The sequence below is a fragment of the Rhyacophila brunnea genome, unplaced genomic scaffold (genome assembly GCF_057557595.1).
Source record: "Rhyacophila brunnea isolate RB1 unplaced genomic scaffold, BYU_Rbru_1.0 scaffold_4, whole genome shotgun sequence".
Taxonomy (NCBI): domain Eukaryota; kingdom Metazoa; phylum Arthropoda; class Insecta; order Trichoptera; family Rhyacophilidae; genus Rhyacophila; species Rhyacophila brunnea.
Window position 1 is genome coordinate 40,902,504 of NW_028233068.1, and position 19,829 is coordinate 40,922,332.

Genomic DNA, 19,829 nt, shown 5'->3' on the forward strand with positions numbered 1-19,829 from the left:
TCTTCTTATATTGCGGAATTATAGTACTTTTTACCAATTTATCGAACGGAAATATCGAAATTTTAGTACGTTTTACATATTTTTTCCGATATTCAAAATTATAGTATTTTGGGCGTACTATACCTGTTTTATATCGTACATAGTACGCGGACCAAAGTTATAGTACAAATACTATAATTATAATACGGTTGGCAACATAGCACCAGGCCAGTGTTGCTATCATTTTTTGACCAAATAAGTAGTACGTGGTCCCAAAAAGTAGAGTATTTTTATAATTTTTAGTCACATTTTTCAAAAGTATAGTATTTTGGACGTTCTATACCATTTTTATATCGGACATAGTACGCGCACCAAAATTATAGTACAAATAATATAATATTACACCACAGTAATGTATTGTATTGTATTTCGTCAAAAAAAGGCATGATTGCTTACTGAGTATAGACGGCGATAAAGATTGTAAATCACAAGAGCCGAAATAAGTCGGTATGATGAAAGGAATAATTGTGTTGTGCCTAGTAAAATAATTATTTTGGTTGCATGACAAAATAAAGGTCAATCCGATTTTATAAAGTCTCTTTTTCTTTTCTGTTCATCTTATTTAGTTGGTCGCCACACCGGGCCCCCAGGCTAGAGCCCTATCAGCCCCCCCTTGGCTTGTGAGGGCCATGGGTACAATGAGTATAATTTATATCAGATTTTCCCAAAGAGCTGATTGAAGACACCGAACGATCTTTTTGGATTTTGCGAATAATGAAATTTAAAATTGGAATAACGTAAACGGAAGTCGTCAAGTATAAAAATGATTTAATTATATAATTTGATGCTATGATAATACTATTATTATACCTATAACGCTTACCAAAAAATACGTTGACGTGGCAAAACTACAAAAGATTCAACGTTTAATTGGTGTTCAGTGCCCATGATAGTTTGTGATTAATTAATTGCTTGGTGATAAGTATCTACCTACCTGTATTTTTTGTAAATAATGTATAATAAGTAAGACAATATGTATTAAGTATCCTTTTGTATTTTTCTTATATTTAAAAATTGGTACGACTGTTGGAGCGTCAGCACAAGTCCGAAGTTAGCGAATGTTTGATTTTGATAGCCTCAAGCCTAGTTCCGGCGTTTCCGTACGCCATTCCGGCCATTTTGATTTCCCTTGAAGGACTTCGTATTTGTGGATAGATTGTCGGCTTCTCGAGGTTAATCAATTTTTGGGACGCCGGTTTCCATAAAATAAGTATTAACGCGTCGTTGACTGATTACTCATTGGTAAGTGTGACTAAACAAATACAAATATAACTTTATTACATTTGCTGGATACCTTCGGCTATAAAAGCATTATTTGACTTGTCACGATTCCCTCAGACTGTAGATGAAAAATGGAAATGTATTTTTAGTAGTATTAATTTGGAGTTTCTTATACTAATACATTTTGAAATTGTACAATGGTTTTGTTATACTTATATTACTTATAAATTCCAAAAGAAAACTTGCATCGGTACCTAGCATTTTATCCTTGTGAGATACTACGCGAGTCACCCGCCATTACAGGGAATACAATCCTATGCATATATATCTACACCTCAAAATGAGATCAGATGCTAAGTAGCAAAATCAATGTTTCCCACGATTCAACTTGGGATATAAAAACAGACCAAAACCCAACACAACCTACCGTAACCTAAAACTTATCAATTACTTACTTAGAAGTAGAAAAATCAGTGCTGCCTATAATGCAGAAATGCCCTACAATTTATATTTTGTTAATTTGGCTCATATTATGACAAACAAGTTTTGAAATTTATAATCTGATGGATAGGCGTAGATCGATTTAAAAAGTAATAGGGAAGTAAGTACTATCTTATACCTATCAGGGTTTTTTTTTTAATAATCATGCCCTTGCTTTTTCGTACAAGGTGGTAGGGACAGTAAAGTTAGTTACATTGAAGTGCAGTACTAATTATGTTCCTCCATTAATTATATCTTTAATTTTCTTTATAGCCAAAATTATATATATTTTGTGTACCGTAAAACCCCCTAACTTCGCCAAGTGTCCCTAACTTCACCTAAATCAATTAAACACTATAAACTCATGTTTTTACTATTGCACCACTTTAAGTCACTGAGGCGATTTTAAAGATAATATTCGTCCTGTCACCACACAATTTTCAAACCGCCATTATTTTCGCCGTGTTTGTGTTAGTACCGTTTTTTCGAGTCCGGTTTGAAGAGATTTTTTCGGAATACCTCTGAACTTTTGCTGATTTTCTACGAATCTTGTAGAGGTAGGTTCTTCATATTTTTAATATAATATAGTGATATGGTCTGCTTGCCAAATGTAACGTGCGATTTCCGATATTTATAATAAAACATCAATTATTTGAGTATGCAACGTCAGGCTATGTTTTTTGAACTACTTGTTCCTACACTTCCCCTGGCTTTAGGGTTGTCACAAAAAAACGATTTTCTTGAAATAAATGTGTTTTTTTTATTTTTATTGTTTTTAGACTAAAAACTATTCATCACTTTGAATCACCAGTTAACAATTTTTCTCATATTTCCTTTATTAAAAATTTACTATGTAAATCAACACATAAAAATGATACTATAATGCTTTGGGTTTTGGCAGCCCTAGCGTAAATTGGTAGGTTGTATGAAACAGTCATTGAAGTGATTCCTATCTTCGCCAACGTAGATATTTCTTTAAAATATGTCAAATTGTCTCTAGCATAAGACCTGAATTTGCTTAAGGCTATTTTTTAATAGATTTCGTGAGTATCCATAGACAATATTTTTTTATTGTACCTACTAAAACACATTAGGCGAAGTTAGGGAATCGTGCCGTAACTTCGTCTATATAAAAAATAGTGATTTATTGTATTATTTAGTATGAAAAGGGTATTACTTCAATATAAATAAAATTAAACACTATCATTGTGCATTACATAAGATCTATAAGACTTCATATTGGTGGATATTTTGGTGGCAAAACGACTTTCTGTTAAAAAACCGGGCGAAGTTAGGGGGTTTTACGGTAGTTGTTCTTATGTGTTGTTTAGTTTTTCGTAAGGTTTATGGAGGTCAATTTCATGGTTATGCTGTCTACATAGAGTTCTGAGAGTCCATCACTCCTTTTCTAATATAGAGTATAGGGCAGTCCTTGATGACATGCCACACAGTTTGAGATGTGGGTGCTTTTTACTGGTTCTCCGTCATCGTAATCTGTCAGTCGCCATTTTGAATTTTAGCTATCTTTTTGTCATCGAATTATAGTACGCGGTCCAAGCCATTATAGTATTTCGGCAAAAATTATAGGACGTGTAGAAAATGAAAGTTTTTTGTTTGTCACATAAACATAACGGAGAATTCGAGAAATTCCGATGCCCTGCTTAATTATAACACCTCTTACGACCGAAAAATGCTAACACCGGCCGCCGTCATTAACTGTCACGTTAGTTTTTTAGAGTAGGTATACAACGCAAAACCACGTCCATAGACTAATATCGCACACTGAGATCTTATATTATTTATATTATACACCGTCCCTCGCTTCACACCCCTAACCAAACCGGCGAATTCAAGTAATAAAAAATTTCAAAATTATGGTATTTTTGACGTACTATACTTTTTTAATAGTACGCGGACGAAAATGTAACTTTTCGAATGGTACGCGAACCAAAATGTACTATAATTATAGTTCGGTTGGCAACACTGCGCTCACTGACAGATGACAGAGAACCAGTAAAAAGAGCCGAGATGTGTAGCTGTCACATGGACGACAGTCATTGTCCCTCAATTTAAATCTTTTTAGATAGGCTTGCACTGCTCCGTGGCCTGGGATCAGGGTTTATGAAAAACGACAATAGGTGTAGCACCATGAGTTCAGCTTTGCCAATTCTTGAAACTAGCTTAAGTTCTGTGCAAATTTTTTATGGTAAAAGATAAAGTATTCAATATCATTTTAAGGTCTTTGTCACCAAAAACCAAAACCTTTTTATTTTAGTTTTTGGTCTCAAATCACCTTAACTACAAAAATGATAATATGTAGTACTGCATCTGTACGTATGTAGTATTTTCATATAGAATCACTCCATCTGTATATTTATATCTATGGATTATTGTGACATGGAATATTGTGTATTTATTGGCTGTTTTATGTATTCAAAAACACTCAAGACATCGGTTTGTTTCATATTAATTTGTGTAAAGAGATAAATTAAAAAACGTGACATCGTTTTATAATAGGTGCCGTTTTCAAACAGTGAATTATATTTTCAGAAGTTATAATGGCCAACCGCAATAGAATGTACAATGACAATCGACGAAACAACAACTTCAATCGAAGCAATTCGGGGGGCGGTATGGGCAGCATGGGGGGCATGGGTGGCTACGGACGGCAGATGAGCCCTTGGCAGGGGGGTGTGGCTCCCGGAGGTAATCTCCAGGGTGGCTCCATGCCCACCTCTACGGAAGCCACGTTGGCCCTAGCGAACAATCTCATCTCCAACTTGCTGCAGACTCGTCAGAATCCTTCCGTGCCCAGCCTGCTAGACATCAACGTGAGGCGCGGCGGCGGGGGAGATTTCGGCGGAGGCAATCGTAATAACTACGGGAACGGCGGATTCATGGAACGCCGCAATATCGGCAACATCGGCAGGGTGAGTGATTTTCACCAAAGCATAAGAATTTCACTCAAGAGTGTTTCATCAACCCGATTGTCTGCAAATTTTCATCTCAGATTAACTGAAATACATAAGAGTTAGGCACTACACTATTGCTGAGTGACTTAATTGAAAAAACGCAATTGACCTTTTGAATTCACCACGCAACCACGTTTTGTGGCGTGTTCGTATATTATAATGCTGCGAGGCCAGTAGCAGTTTACATTATAAACCTAATATAATGTATATTTAACACTGACGGCCTATTGCAGATGGTAATAATAATAAGAGATAAGTAAATAATAAGTACACGAATCAGATACTACATACCTACAATAAAAAGAAAACAATGAATCAGTTGGTCCATGGTGCGCGTGCGGGTGGGGGCCGTACTAAACACCTGCCAGCCGATGAGCGCGTACTCGAAAGGCATTCGTACGCATACAATCCGCGAACCGAATCATTGTTTTGTTTTTACTGTACATTGATATTGATTTTATTTCTATCAAAGAGGGCCTGGAAACCAGCCGGCGTCCGAGTCCTCCACTTACCTAAAATGTCATTGGATACAATTTTCTAATTGCTATAATTAATTATTAATGCTTGCAACATTGGTCATTCCATTTCTGTAATTTGAGCAAATCATATATAATTTTCAATAAAAGAGCTATGCTTCTGCCACTGTTTTTTAAATTAATAAATTTCGCAGATTAGTTTTATAAAATTACATTTAGACTCATTGACCGTAAATTTATTTAGCTGCGATGCTAATTTAATATGCATGAAAATTGATAAAGCAATATTAAAATAGTTTTAATGATTTAATCAAAACTTTTTTTCCTGCAAATTAATAATATTGTTTAGGGGGGTATATTTATTATCCATTGAAGGTGAACTTTTTTTACTCACTTGTTTTGTTTTCAGATTTTGCAGTAAGTAATATAAAGATTTTGTAATCCTTCTTTCTATTGCAGTTTCGCAGTTCCATTTCATGAGGTGGTCGCTTATTTGAAATCAAGATTTGCAAAAAAGTCTTCATTTGCAAATTGAATTATTTATCTCCGGAACGAAATTATTATCTTTATACATAAAATTTTTTGTCCATGTCTGGAATTAATGAATATGTTCAAAGAACCCTTTTTCTTGACGGTTACTTCATATTCATTAAATGTTTCCATAGACAACTTAAATAGGTATAGAAGAGTCATCACTCAGATTTTTTTTGGCGTAATGTTATTTCTTAAAATATAATTTTATTTATTATTTAGGTTGGTAATATTCTTTGCCTTATGGAGAGCATGCAATTAAAACTGTAATTAATAAAATACTCTCCCAATTGAGAGTTTCAGTACAAAATCATCAAAGGGTCCAGTGTCCATTCTTTGGGACCCTGGTAACTTCGACTGATGATTTTATCATATAAAATATTATCTCAGATACATATATATATGCTGACATGTTGTAAATTAAATGCCATATTATAATTTCCACCTTTGCGTACCGAATCTTTTTATTTCCATTGTCTACTGATTCTACGCTTGTTTAACTCACCTTCGTGTGAGTGACTAGCCAAAAATGCAGTTTATTCTGGAATTTTTTTTTTTAACTAAATTTTGATTTTATTTATATTATTGTGTCTAACTTATACAATGTTAGCATTGTACTTCTCACTCAATGACAGAGTGAGCGTAGCGTAATGAGAGCATTGATTTATGTATTCCATTACGTCATCATCACTATCTCTGTAAGCATGATTTCATATATGTGCCATATAATACTCGTGACCTTTTCCTTGAGATCACCCTAACAGTGGTCTTGTCGAGTGTCAGCGCCTCGAGGCCATCCATTTGGCGGGCGAGGCCATTCTCACCAGTACCCTTTGTGGTTTTGCTCTAGATGGGAGCACGCGACATGCACATGGGCAACATGAACCGCGGCAATTTTGTGTCGCATCGCGGCCCCGACGGCGGCATTCGCAAGCCGCAGAGACCCTCCAATCAACTCAATAAAGGCAACAAACAGCATGCTAACAAGCAAAATTCTGCTAAAAAGGAGAAACCCGCCACGGATGCTAAGCTTCAATCCGCTGAGAGGTAAGCGAGGCGACATCTGCAACCGCCGCCCATTCAATTACCATTTATCGGTCTTACCTTTACCCGTGGCCCACTTTCTCTAGCGGTTCGCCAACCGTGAATCGACCGCCTTTCCAATCAAATATTGCAAGAAAGCAGTGGAGGTAAGCTGAAGCGAATATGTTTGCAAGCGGCATGGTGATATTTTCAATATCGCCGCGCGCTTGCAACGTATCACGTTTATTCTTTTCATTCCACCAAACCTTTCAGGATATGTATTCTATCAAAATACCACTGTAATTAATTATACTCTTGTAATTTACCATTTGGAAAAAGTGAATAATTATGCCATCTGTCAATGTGATACTTTATTTTTATGCTGAAAATTTAAACTACCGAAAGAGTAACATTTATATCACTATTTTGTATATAATTTTTTCTTTCATAATCCGGACATTTGTCTTGAGTTTCTGCAGAAAATAATCTGTAGCCTTCCGATGTTCCAAGATGTAAGTAAACCAGCTAGTACTTTTCTATGGAATACAGAAAAAAATGCATATTGTGTGGTACTTGTGACATCTATAGTAGATTTACTGAACCTTATTCTCATTGAAGATATAATATAGTTACTGGTCATTGCTTATTAAAGTGTCTGGTATTGCTAGCATAGATATTCATGCTTGTCCACAAAATATTACTTTTTAATGGATCGATTTTTTAACACGTTCAAAGTGCTTCTTCAACCTTCCTCGATGGATGCTTTGCACATAATTATTCATCGCAACGGAGATTTTGAAGTAAGAAATTATGGGACCGCAGAAACGTCTGTTCATTTACATACTTGTAGTATGTTATAATTAATTTTGATCAAAATAAATCTTATTGGCCATAATTATTTTGGTCATTGTGTCAATATTCACATAAGTCACTTCTCACTATCTTGATGAGACTACGGTTTGGTCCAGATTATTGTGAATCAGGGCTACAATTATGATGAAATGGAACAGATATAACTCGTGCAACATATTTGGTGTCGTTAGCATTCACTGATGTTCACATACAATATACGCACAAATATGCCGGTTTACTCCTTCAGGCGCCCGTTCACATTTTCATGCTGAGTGCTTCAGAACTCACATGACTGATGATTTTAATCCTCAAGTCATCATTATAGCTTCGGCTAATAGTAAATCGGTTGAGAAAAGATTTTTTTTTCGGAATTCTTGTATGTACGCTCAGGTGTTCATGACCAAATTATTTGTATTTTAAAAAGCAAAATAAACTCATTTACTATAAACCTTAGCTCCGGTGACCAACCTGCGGGTGACGCGGCTACCGGCGGTGATGAAAATGCAAAAAAAGAAGGCACCATCACCCAATACGATGACATACCTGCCGAGTTGTTGGAGTGCCATATCTGCGAAAAGAAAATGTGGGATGGACGTTCGTTCGACAACCATATTAACGGGCGTGCCCATCACATCATGATGGACAAGACCAGGGAAAGCTACCGCATGACCGCTGACGCCATGCGCCAGGAGTTGAGGATCACTGAGATGCGCAGGGACCGCAAGATGCACCCCATGGCAAAGAAAGTTCTGTGTGCCATGTGCGATCTGTACGTGGTGATGGGAGGCGCCCACCGCCGCTCCCTGGGTCACCAGAAACTTAAGAAGTATCTCCATCCCACTTGCAACACGTGCCGCAAGGAGATGCCCACCAGGATCGAGCTGGACGAGCATCGCCTCACCGTTCAGCACATGAAGATGGTGCAGGACAAACTCCGGGAGACTTTGGGCAAACCCAAGCAAGAAGGTGACTTACACACATCTACCTTTTATTTGACCATATTCATTCGAGTGGATTCATTGTGTTTTTGGGATTTTAGTTTTATTTATGAAAATATTTTTTTCAGTTCTGACAATGTCGACTCTGCAAGATGAGCTACTGTTGGTGCGCAGCATAACTGATGCAACCAATAAAAGAAACGCTAAGAAGAAGCCGGAAGGGCAAGAGCCAGCGACTGATATCAAAATGGAAGGTAAGTTGAACAATTCATTTTATGACGGTAAACAAACATCACTGAATATGGAGAACTGACTACTTGGGGGTTAGACATATGAATACGTGTATTAATTAAGGCTCTAAGTACCAAAAAGTAGTATTGCCTGTAGATACAAAATACCGAGTCATTGCAGTAAAATTTCATGAAGCAGACCTTTTGAAAAATGTGGTTTTACAGTGTGAAGCAATCACGGCAGCTTCTATAATTTTAGGTATTAGGAAGTCGCAAGTGTCAACACATCATCGTCAGCCATTTTATATTGAATGAAGTTGACCACTGTAGTGCTATTTACACCATTATAAATAAAACAGGCCAATGGACTTACAACGTCAACAGGTTTAAATATTTTGCTGTATTTTTTTGACTTGCTTGAGGCACTTAGACCATAGCTGAAGTTATTTGCGTTAGTATGTAGAACACTTTTCTATAAAAATGTCAGTTTTTTTGTTTTTGGTACTTAGAGCCTTAATTAATACACGTATTCATATTATTAACCCATTGATGACTGACTTTATTTTTGTATATAGAATACTAAATTGACTTCCAACAATCAAATATTATAATAAAATTCAAAAAGTATGTGTTTAATTAAATCATTTGATTTTTTGAACATAAATAAAAAAGGATGCTTCTAAATGCATTTAAAACTTGGTTGGAAACATGAATACTTAATTTTTTCTATGCCGTGAACTGTTTTAATAAATATTGGACTAAAGATTCAATCTACAGATACATTGACTGAAAATTAAAAAAATATATAAAATACAGTACCGACTATTTTTTTTTAATCCAATATTTTATATGGGTTGGTAAGAATTCCAGCTATTATATTAAATCTGTAGAAAACTTCTTTCTAAACTCATACTAGAATTTTTCAATAGATTAATATGGTGACAAAAAAAACATTACTAAATACCATTTCAAATAGGAGAATTTCCCGTGTTTGGTGCAATGGATTAAGGGGGGACATGCTCAGCGTACGTCAAAATGGAGCTTTTATGCTATTTTCAAAGCATAATCGTGGACATTCCTTGAACGTTGTATATAATCTATTTATATAGTTTTGAAGCGTTATTATCCTTTAATTTATTTTAAACATTTGATGACTGCGTAAAGTATTTTTATTACATAAAATAGTATTCTTTTAAACCTCTCAATCTAATGTTTTAGAATATAGTCATATTTCAGTACATCCATGTGCAGTGGTGTTAAGGTTTATTAATTTTTAAGCGCATTTATAAAACCATTGGTAAAATTAATGTTAACATTATATAGTGAAATATTTACCATAAAAAGTTATATTTTATAATCTCAGTGATTCCAAATTTGACAAGAATTAGGCATTTTATTATTCAAAAAGTGGGCACGATTAACACATTTGAAGATAATTCTAAAGATATTGATTATAAGCTATGTCTTTGACCATTCAAATGTGATTAACATCCTACGAATAATGATTGTTTTATAATAATTATTGACCTCAGTAAGAATAAGGCAGTATTTTTTTGAAATACGCCATTTCTATTGGCATTTCCCAGTGGTTAAGCTACAACATATGGCCGTAGCCATAAATTGATCAACGATAACTGAATTAGGGAGTAAGATAATGTTAGCGCGTGTGTTTGAACATGTACCGTCTTTAAAAAAACAATTTTTTTTCTGGTTAGGTACGTCCGTCCAGATAATGCGTTCCATTTGGCAGTCAACAAGCTAGGAGACAATTCATTTTTGAATCAGCATAAAAAACAAACACAAGTGCAAGACACAAGCCCAACAACTCAATAATTGTTTTACTCGATTTCTATAAGGTTTTGTATTTCGGGATTACTTGCAATATGTATTCTCGGCACTTTATACAAGCTAGGTGACAACTTATTTTGGAGTAGCTATAAAAACTGTCGTATTCGAGCGCCAGGCGGTCATAATTCATTTTGGACTGGCTGTAAATGCCGCGATCTCCAAAGTCTAGCGATCACGGGCACTTGTCACGCGACAAGTCGTCACGGCGCGAGTGCATGTGGTCGGCTCAATGAGGTCACATGTACCTGGAATGCGCGAGAGTCAAAACGCGCCATGTGGACAAGGCCTTATCTGTCCGGGGTCGCGGGTGTTAATTCAAACCATCCCATTTCTTTGATTAACTTATTTAAGAAATATGAATATGACTTAAATTTAACTGAACAAATTGTTGCATTAAAATCAATTCATAGAAAATGCTAATTAATATTATTATGGCAGAAGGAACTGAGGTGAAAGTGGAAGGTGCGGAGGACGAAAACAAAGAGATACTTCCAACGGAGGAGCAAGTGTATACCATCTTGGAATACCAAGAGGGCGATGACCTGACTGAAATGACTCGCAAGAACTTGCCGCGGTACAATCCGGAGAGGCCGCTCGCCACTGGCTTCATTAACGACTTCTCTTGCAAGCAGTGCACCCTCTGCAAGAAATTGTTTGACTGCGATGAGGCAGCTGAGGTTCATGTCAAGACTTTCAGACACTTCAATGCCTTCTGCAAGCTGGTCAGGTCCAAGGGAAATTTCAAAAATCTTCCGGTGAGAATTCTGTATACATATCGCCGTATTGGTTATTCTCAATAATTAATTCATCACTGGACCAATGACATTATTAATGGACAACGCACTCAATACAGTGGCTAGCAAGTACATTCGCGTATAGCGACATTCGCACATGTATAGGTAGACGTCATGCAATTTCCATTATGCGATATCACGCATCGGGAATTTATAGCAATATGACCTTTATTGTAATGGCGTTAGAACAGTGTTTCTAGTGTCAATGTTCGTTTGAGCGAACCCGTTCGAACCGAACCATTCGGCAGACCCGACAAAAAAGTGAGTGTCATTTTTTTTTTCCAGATGCTCGTCCATATTAATGTCCATTGCACTGGACAGTAATCTGAGTATAAATTAGCTGTAACAAAAAAACATGCCTTCTAAATTCATGTCTTTTCTATGAAAGTGAAGCAAAAAATATTATGTTACCGAGGCTAATGATGAATTTGACTGCGAGTGATATTTACATTATACAGGCAGCCCTCGACTTTCGAACGATTTACTTTCGCACAATTTGCTATTTCGTACATTCCTTATAATTTAGATTTTTGTTGATAATGCAAAAATTCTGTGCTTCCATGCAGTCGATCCTCCTCCGCTCCCTATCAACATCTCGAATACGTAAAAGGGTGGTATTCAAACGTTTCTTGAGAAGTTTATAAAGAAAACACCTGATTGCTAATACGCCTCATTAACTTTATAATACCCATTGAACCCATTGATAAATAATATTTTAAAGTACACTTTTTGATTTTTTTTTTACATCCCCTCTACTTTCGAACATTCAAACAGGATTTTTAGGAGCCAATTACATGCGAAAGTCGAGCTGCCTGTGTATATTCATTTGCAGCAAAAGGTTTACACTCATGCTCTGTGATTTATTTGTCAGGACTGCATTGAGATTATACAGTAAAACCTTGTTAATACAAATTCCACGGATCGAAAATCGAAAAAAAATTCGAATTACGAATTATGAAAAATGTATGGGGGAAAAATATAAAAATTTTAAATTTTTTTTTATTTTCATCAATATCGTTTACCATCATAGATGTGCCTACTAAATTTCCGGTGCCGTGTGTGTTGATGGGTCATAAAATGTCAGGATTATTTTTATTACCTTAAAATAAGTAATTAATTTATGATGTTTTACGAAAAGTCTGTCACAATTTTCAATGACTGGCTCATGAAATAGTGTACTTTATTATGATTTATTGAATATATAATTATATTATATGCCAGGACTAGAAATAATTTCGAATTACGAAAAAAAATTTGAATGAAAGGTATGGTTTTATATGAAAATAATGTTCAAGGGACTTTTTTTTCGCGAAAATTTCGAATTATCTGTTCTTATTAACGAGGTTCTACTGTAGCATCTTATATTAGTGTTTCAAGCCTAAACGTAAAAAAAAACCCTTACAGTGATCATAACTATTATTTAGAATCACTATAATGTAAAACTGCTAATTAAGGAGAAAGAAAGTAAACAAACCAAAATACCGACAACAGGTTGCCATTGTTTTATTATTTTTCCGACTGCCTCCAGCTCTGAATATTTTTTTATATTGTTACCATACTAAAATTGCTGTCTTATGTAATTAATTTATAGTAATAGTAGTGAAATCTATTTTGTTTTGACATTTATTGTTTATTGACTGTTTCAAATTATGTTTCCTGTGCAGAAGCCGGATGATGAGTCGCTGAAAAGAAAACAGGATGATTGCGCTGATGACAATGACGAAGAAAATTGTAAACGGATCAAGTTAGAGAATGGAGATGGAGACGCAGACCAAGTGGTCAATGGTAACCTATTTATATATTATATAATTTTTTTTTAATGTATCCCTCAAGGTCTTAGGCCTATTTTATTAAAGTAAAATGCCTTTAATACGAACATGCTTAAATCAAAATACACTGCCAACCGAAATTTCGATTTGGAATTAACAGGGATTACTGTGCTGGCTGTAGTGTATTTCTCAGCTCTTTTACCATATTGTGTTTCTGAGATGGATGACTGGACTACGGTCTTGGATGGATTGGACCACAACACATTGCACTTATATTACTCATCCAGTTTTTCTAGTGTCTTGCATAGCCGCCTTCTCTTGATCTCCTTGAAAGAACTGCTAGGTACGTGTTGCAATGCCCATTTTATCGGCGCGTATCGGTTTCCATAGATATTGGCTGGTGATATTTGTATATATATTAAATAAGCATGCTTCCTTGCGGTAAATCATTTTAAACAATTTATTGACCTGTCGGCTTACATCAAATAATCAGTTATGCTGTTAAAAATAAAAACTCGATAGTTCGTTTCGCTCGCACACGTGGTCGTCAGTATGATAGAGCGAGAAAGAGAATTTCAATTAATTTTAAAGGCAGACGAAGCGGGGAAAATCTAATAGCCATCTATTCAAAACGATAAACTAATTACAAAACGTGTTTTCATAATATTCCGATTTCGCATAATCAATTAGAGTGGTAAGGTGTCTAAAAATAATACAATACTTTAATTTATTGGTAGCAATCTTCGACCGGATTTTGCACAACATCGTAGCAGCCAAAGAGTTAAATGGACGCATGTTGGATTTTTATGACAAATTATATTTCATTCGGCACGCGTCATTTGCACAATCCGCGCATCGCTTAGCCACAATCTTTTTAGACCATGCCTCAACTGAAGTATAGCCTTAAGTTATATAACAGTAACTAATCCTTATAGATTATTGACATATCGTCTCTATAAAGAGTATAAAGTCTTATTTTGAAATAATACAAAAAAACTGTTTTAAAAAAATAGTCGTAAATGATATATATTTTTTAACATTTTTTGGAGATTCTAACTAAATTAATATTGGATAATCATATTTTTTTAATAATTAATATATTTATTAATAAATAGGAAAATTGTAGATTTTTCCATGTTTTTATCACATAATATCGTCACCGTTCAGGCAAAAGTCACCAACCCTAAAAACATAGTTTTGAGATATCGCAATTTGAAAGTTTGAAAATGCAGGAAAAATCAGATTTTAACCCGGCCGCCGCGTCAGTTTCAATATGAAAGGGGCTCTCTCTGCGGTACCATTTTTCTAAATGCTATGCTTCGCTATATTATGATAAATACGGCAATTAAAAATAGCTGGTATTACTGTTATCATGCCTAGATACATAAGGTTCGAAGTGCCACACTAAAAAATAGAATCGATTGTTGAATTTAGCTGTGAATACTTGAATAAAATCGTCCATAGTCCCTTGTACCGAAAAAATACGCAGCCATGTTTGTGACGTAAAAACGCGTCATTGAGATTGTGCGCCTATGAAAAGAAATAAATCACTGACACTAATTTTATTTTAGTCATGTTAGAAACACTTAAAAATGCCGTTAAAAGTATTGAAAATAATAGCTTTTATTGTGTCGCATATTATTACAAGTTTTATGGGTCGCGTAAAGTTGAGTCCACAGTGGTTGAAATATGGTAATAATTCCTTATGTTCTTTTTTTAGTGTAATTTGGATTTTTACTAGATTAAACTTTTCAGTTTTATTGAGCATTGTGTTATGTTAGTGATTGTCGTTTTATGTTTTATAAAAAAAACAATATTTATTTTGTAAAATCTGCTGCGTGCTTGTAAAAGTGCTATAAAAACATTTATTGCGTGAGGTTTTAAAATTTTATAAACATTTAATTGCATACAAAGATAATATGTAATATAGTTGAAGAGTCAATATTCCATGATTTACATTTTATATTATGTTGTATACCCGTGTGTTTTTTTTTATACTTACGTTTATTTATACGTTTTATATATTATTCCTTCATAGTAGTTCGTAATTTATTGGTAAAACTCGCAATCGTCCTAACTAAAATATAATAATATATTATATTTTTTCATTCCGTGTGGACGTATCTTTACGACATATTTACGACTTTCAATAATGAGCTCGATTTATGACTTTCAAACAATTGGGGTGACACATGACAACATGACCATGAGTAATAAAAATAAATGACATAATCCAGAACACAAGTTCAAGTACATATTTATAAATATTTCGACGACACAGGTTCGGTTTTTTGGTTGTATTTTATTCCCGCAAACATGGTGTTGTAAAGATCGCGGTGAATATTCAACTTGACACGATAAATCACTCGGCGCACACTCAACTCGAATGAAAATATTTTGTATACCTAGAGCGCAGGCGCTGAAAAATACCGCGTAGATTTGAACTGATGCAATCATGCCGGCGAATCTCAATAGATCGAGAGGGTTCGAAAGATCGATGTTTATGAAATTAAAACAACATATTTTTGACAAAGTTAAATAGGTGGAAGTAGGCGGATGGATCGGGCTATTTTTTAATAAAATTCTCAATGCCGCATGAAAAATATTTCTTGCGTTATCCACAGGTCAAGGTTTGCGTATCTGACTGCTATACGGTCGCCCATGTGTTACGTACTAGCTGTATCCTACTGGAATACGGTCGCCGGGAAAGGGTTAATGTTTTTAAGGTTATATCTACATTAAATTATTTTCTCATGTCTTCTTAATAATTTCTTTAAGGTAATTTTACTTTTTGATGCTAATTAAAACATCTGGAAGGTTTTGAAGGAGGCAAGGTGGCTCAATTATATGGTTTGGTGACTTTTGCTTGTTAATAATCTGAACAATATTAGCCAAAAGAAGGATCAGTAAAACTCACCATCCATAGTATAGTGACTTTTGCTTGTATATTTATAACGAAGAATTTTTTTTTTTTATATAGTCAATAATGTCTATTCACCTATAATGACTTTTGCTTGTTAAGATTTTATCGAAAATCATTTAGTGAAAAACAAATAATTCGGATTTAAGCAAAAATTTACTAACTAATGTACCGTGGTGAGTTTTGCATCTTAAAGAACATAATTTTACGCTTCGGGTGACATACTCAACTCAAAACTGTCATTTTCAGGGTTGGTGACTTTTGCCTGAACGGTGACGATATGTAGTATTAATCCTATATGCACCGTGTTGAATACGTGTTTATTTTAATACTGACCTATTACAGTAGATGCTCCCATAGGATTAATTATGGTGCATGATTTTTTTATTTTTTTCATAATACAGTAACAGCAGTTTTTTTATTTGATCTTTCCATGGTAGAGAAAAAAATTTGCTTGATGCGGTATCAATAACTCACTTTTCGTCAAAATCACCATATAATACAGTGACATATACCAGTATTCGTGGAGGTCTCGCAAATGGAATTAATGTTTGAAAGCTTAGTATTTAATGGTAATAAAAATTATATATATTTCAGATGAAGCCCCGATTGCTGATTTGAGTGCCGATTCTACATTGGCAGAAGAGAACTGGGGGACTATAAATACTACGGAAGAGTCCATCGACCAGACAACTGATTTTGCAGGAGTCGATGATTCTATTTTGGAAGACGAACCTGCTGTGGTAGAAGAGCTGCCACCTCCTCCACCAGCACCCGTCCTCTCCCCTGTGCCGAGTTCACCCAGTGTCGCTCGCGGGAGAGGTCGCGGACGGGCGAGAGGGCGCGGAGGCATGGCTTCCAATAGAAACAAAATCTAAAGCTTCAGCCGAATGTCACACCTGCTGTGGTTTTTATTGTCGTATGGAAATGTTATAAGCTTGCGCTGATGACGGATGTCAAATGTTCACCGGCATACTCTCCGGCAGGTGCTACTAGTTGAGGTTTCTGCAAATTGCACTTGCTGGTTCCGCTCTTCGTAGATATTTTTTCTACATTTACAATTTTCCTTCCACATTTTGTATGTTGTGTTGAAGTTAGTTATGTACGTAATTCGATGGTTTAGTGCACAGATATTGTATGTCCAGTTTTTGTCAAAATTGAGTTAACATATACAAAATATTCGTCTGCATCATATCTTTATGCTGTAAAAATATTGTACGTCCAAATAGGATATTTTAGAATATACCATATCATTCAAATACACATTATGTCCATTTCGCATGCATCTCAAATTTTAAAATTCGATTTTCTCAAAACTTACTAAACTGGACATACAATATCTGTGCACTAAACCATCGATATATTATAAGATATTATAGTTTCGTTTTTCAAATTAAAATGATTTCATCTGCTAAATTAATTTTTATCATTGACACGTCATTTACCGTTTTAACATGTAAGTGACCTTTTTGCTATGATTTATTTGATTGTGCAGCATTTTATCTCATAATTACAAAAATCCTTTCATCTTTGTAGGCTTGTATTATTTGCACCAATCGAGGAAGAAGTCAGATCTTGTAGATGGTTAAATATTAGATCATTCATGATAAGTTTGTTTTGCAATATAAAACAAAATTTGTAGAATTTCTGTCCTAGAATATTTCTCTTGTCTAATTTATATTACATATAATTATTATCCAAAGTAAATATACATAGTGTTACAATTAACCAACTGTACTGATTTTGTTAACAATCTAAAGTTTAGAAGGGGGTAGTCAACCTTTTTATACCTATAGCCCACTTTGGTATCTCTGTTAGTAGTAAAATTTTCTAAACCCACTGGTTCCACAGTAATAGTGATTTATAAAATAGAAAAGTAACATTACTTTATAAAATTTATGAAGCAGAGATACAGCAGGTTAAAGCATATAATAATAATTACTTACCAAATACTTTATGTCAGACACTTCACTATAAAGCAAATAATAATAATTAGTTACCAAATACTTTATGTCAGACACTTCACTAAGTTTGGCAGAATATTTTTTTTAAAACAACTTACTGTAGTTAAATATATCTTTTTATTTATACTTTGCATATATTATAGAAGCATGAAGTCTGATGAAATTACATTTAATTAACTAAATTATTAATGAGATCCCTGAGGCTGATGCTGCAAAATTAAATACTGGATATCTGGTTCAATTTTTGTACATAATGAAAATGTTTTTAAAACCCCTCCCGCCCACTATGAAAGCTGGAACGCCCACTAGTGGGCGGTAGGGACCAGGTTGACTACCCCTGATCTAAACATTAAGAAAATACATAATTTTGAATAACACTTTCTGAGAGAATTATATTATAACCAAGAAAAAAAATCTTTTTTTGAAAAAAGTAAGCCACCCCAGCGGGGAATCGAACCCTGCATCTCCCGGGTTTACGCCCCATCCGTGCATTACCACTATGCTACGCAGTGACGTACTAATTGTGACAAATTTTAACTATTGGTCAATTTTAATACCTACTCATCAGCGCTCTTCCAAATCAAGCTACTTCGCAATTAGTATGTCACTGCGTAGCATAGTGGTAATGCGCGGATGGGGCGTAAACCCGGGAGATGCAGGGTTCGATTCACCGCCGGGGTGGCTTACTTTTTTCAAAAAAAAAGATTTTTTCTATTAGTTATAATATATTCTCTCAGAAAGTGTTTTTCAAAATTATGTATTTTCAATAATTAGAATGATACATTCTTAAATCTTGTGAATTATTCGTTGAATAAAAGAAATAGTTAATTATAAACATTAAGAGTTTAAGTTGCCACATACATAATGTATAAAATGTATCTTACTTGAATTTAGGTGTACCTATTATAGGCATCTGCACCATCAATTTGACTAAAATCGGTTCATAAATATTTAGTGGAATTTATATTCCATCAGGCTGTCATTTAAAAAATTAACTTTCGGTGGCCTCAGTCTCAAGCTATTGGGATTTGATTCTCGATATTTAATTATCTTAAAATATAAATTGGTCTGATGTTTGGAAAACTTCCAATTATTTAGTCAAGCATTCATTATACTAGTTGCTAGAGTTTATTATTCTCTGATTGAATTTTTAAAAACAATATCACCTGATCACTAGTGGCATCAATACCTCCCTGGAATTAGGAATCTTTATTTTGTCGATTATGACATTTCTATGTATGTATTTTGCTTTCGAGTTTTACTCGTACTTTAATTTTGTAGATTAAGAAAACTGTTAGTTTTGACAAATATTTGCGGCAAAATCAGATAAAATACGCATCCACATATATATATGTATAAGCAAAATTTTGGTTAGTAACTAAGTATATATTGAAAATTAAATTGACTATAGTTATGTTTAATTATTAAGTTAGAATGTATCCTCTTTTCCTAATTATTAATTATTTTGTACCCAACAGAAATAGATATAAATCAATATCCGAATTGGTTCCATGACTAAACAGAACGTGACAAAACAGAACAGCCAAGGGAAAAATAAAACATTCATTTTTGTGTAATCTATTTATTTCATAATTAAATACTTAAGTTTATAAACGAAATATATATAAATATTTAATATTTTTTCAATTTTTAAGTGAAATCATCAACTGTTTTAGGTATATATACATTTTTTTACAAAACCGTTGTATACTCTATATATTTAAAAAAAAAAATGCATTTCCAAATAACAGTTTTGTAAAAAAATGTATGTT

General features: G+C 34.4%; 1 protein-coding gene across 3 annotated transcripts; it reads left to right on the forward strand.

Annotated features, from left to right (window-relative positions):
• The first annotated feature begins 1,146 nt into the window (after positions 1–1,146).
• On the forward strand, positions 1,147–18,460 carry LOC147067375 (zinc finger protein on ecdysone puffs-like). Of its 3 annotated transcripts, none has more exons than XM_085954993.1 (8): positions 1,147–1,281; positions 4,291–4,670; positions 6,570–6,766; positions 8,049–8,560; positions 8,661–8,786; positions 11,049–11,365; positions 13,069–13,189; positions 16,691–18,460. In XM_085954993.1, the coding sequence occupies exons 2-8, from the start codon at positions 4,299–4,301 to the stop codon at positions 16,969–16,971; spliced, it is 1,926 nt and encodes a 641-aa protein (XP_085811119.1). In that variant the 5' UTR covers positions 1,147–1,281; positions 4,291–4,298; the 3' UTR covers positions 16,972–18,460. The 3 variants fall into 3 exon arrangements, with proteins under 3 accessions (XP_085811119.1, XP_085811121.1, XP_085811120.1); XM_085954995.1 differs by having other exon boundaries at positions 11,052–11,365; positions 16,691–17,623; XM_085954994.1 differs by lacking the exon at positions 1,147–1,281 and adding an exon at positions 1,926–2,032 and having other exon boundaries at positions 3,036–4,670.
• Positions 18,461–19,829: the final 1,369 nt, after the last annotated feature.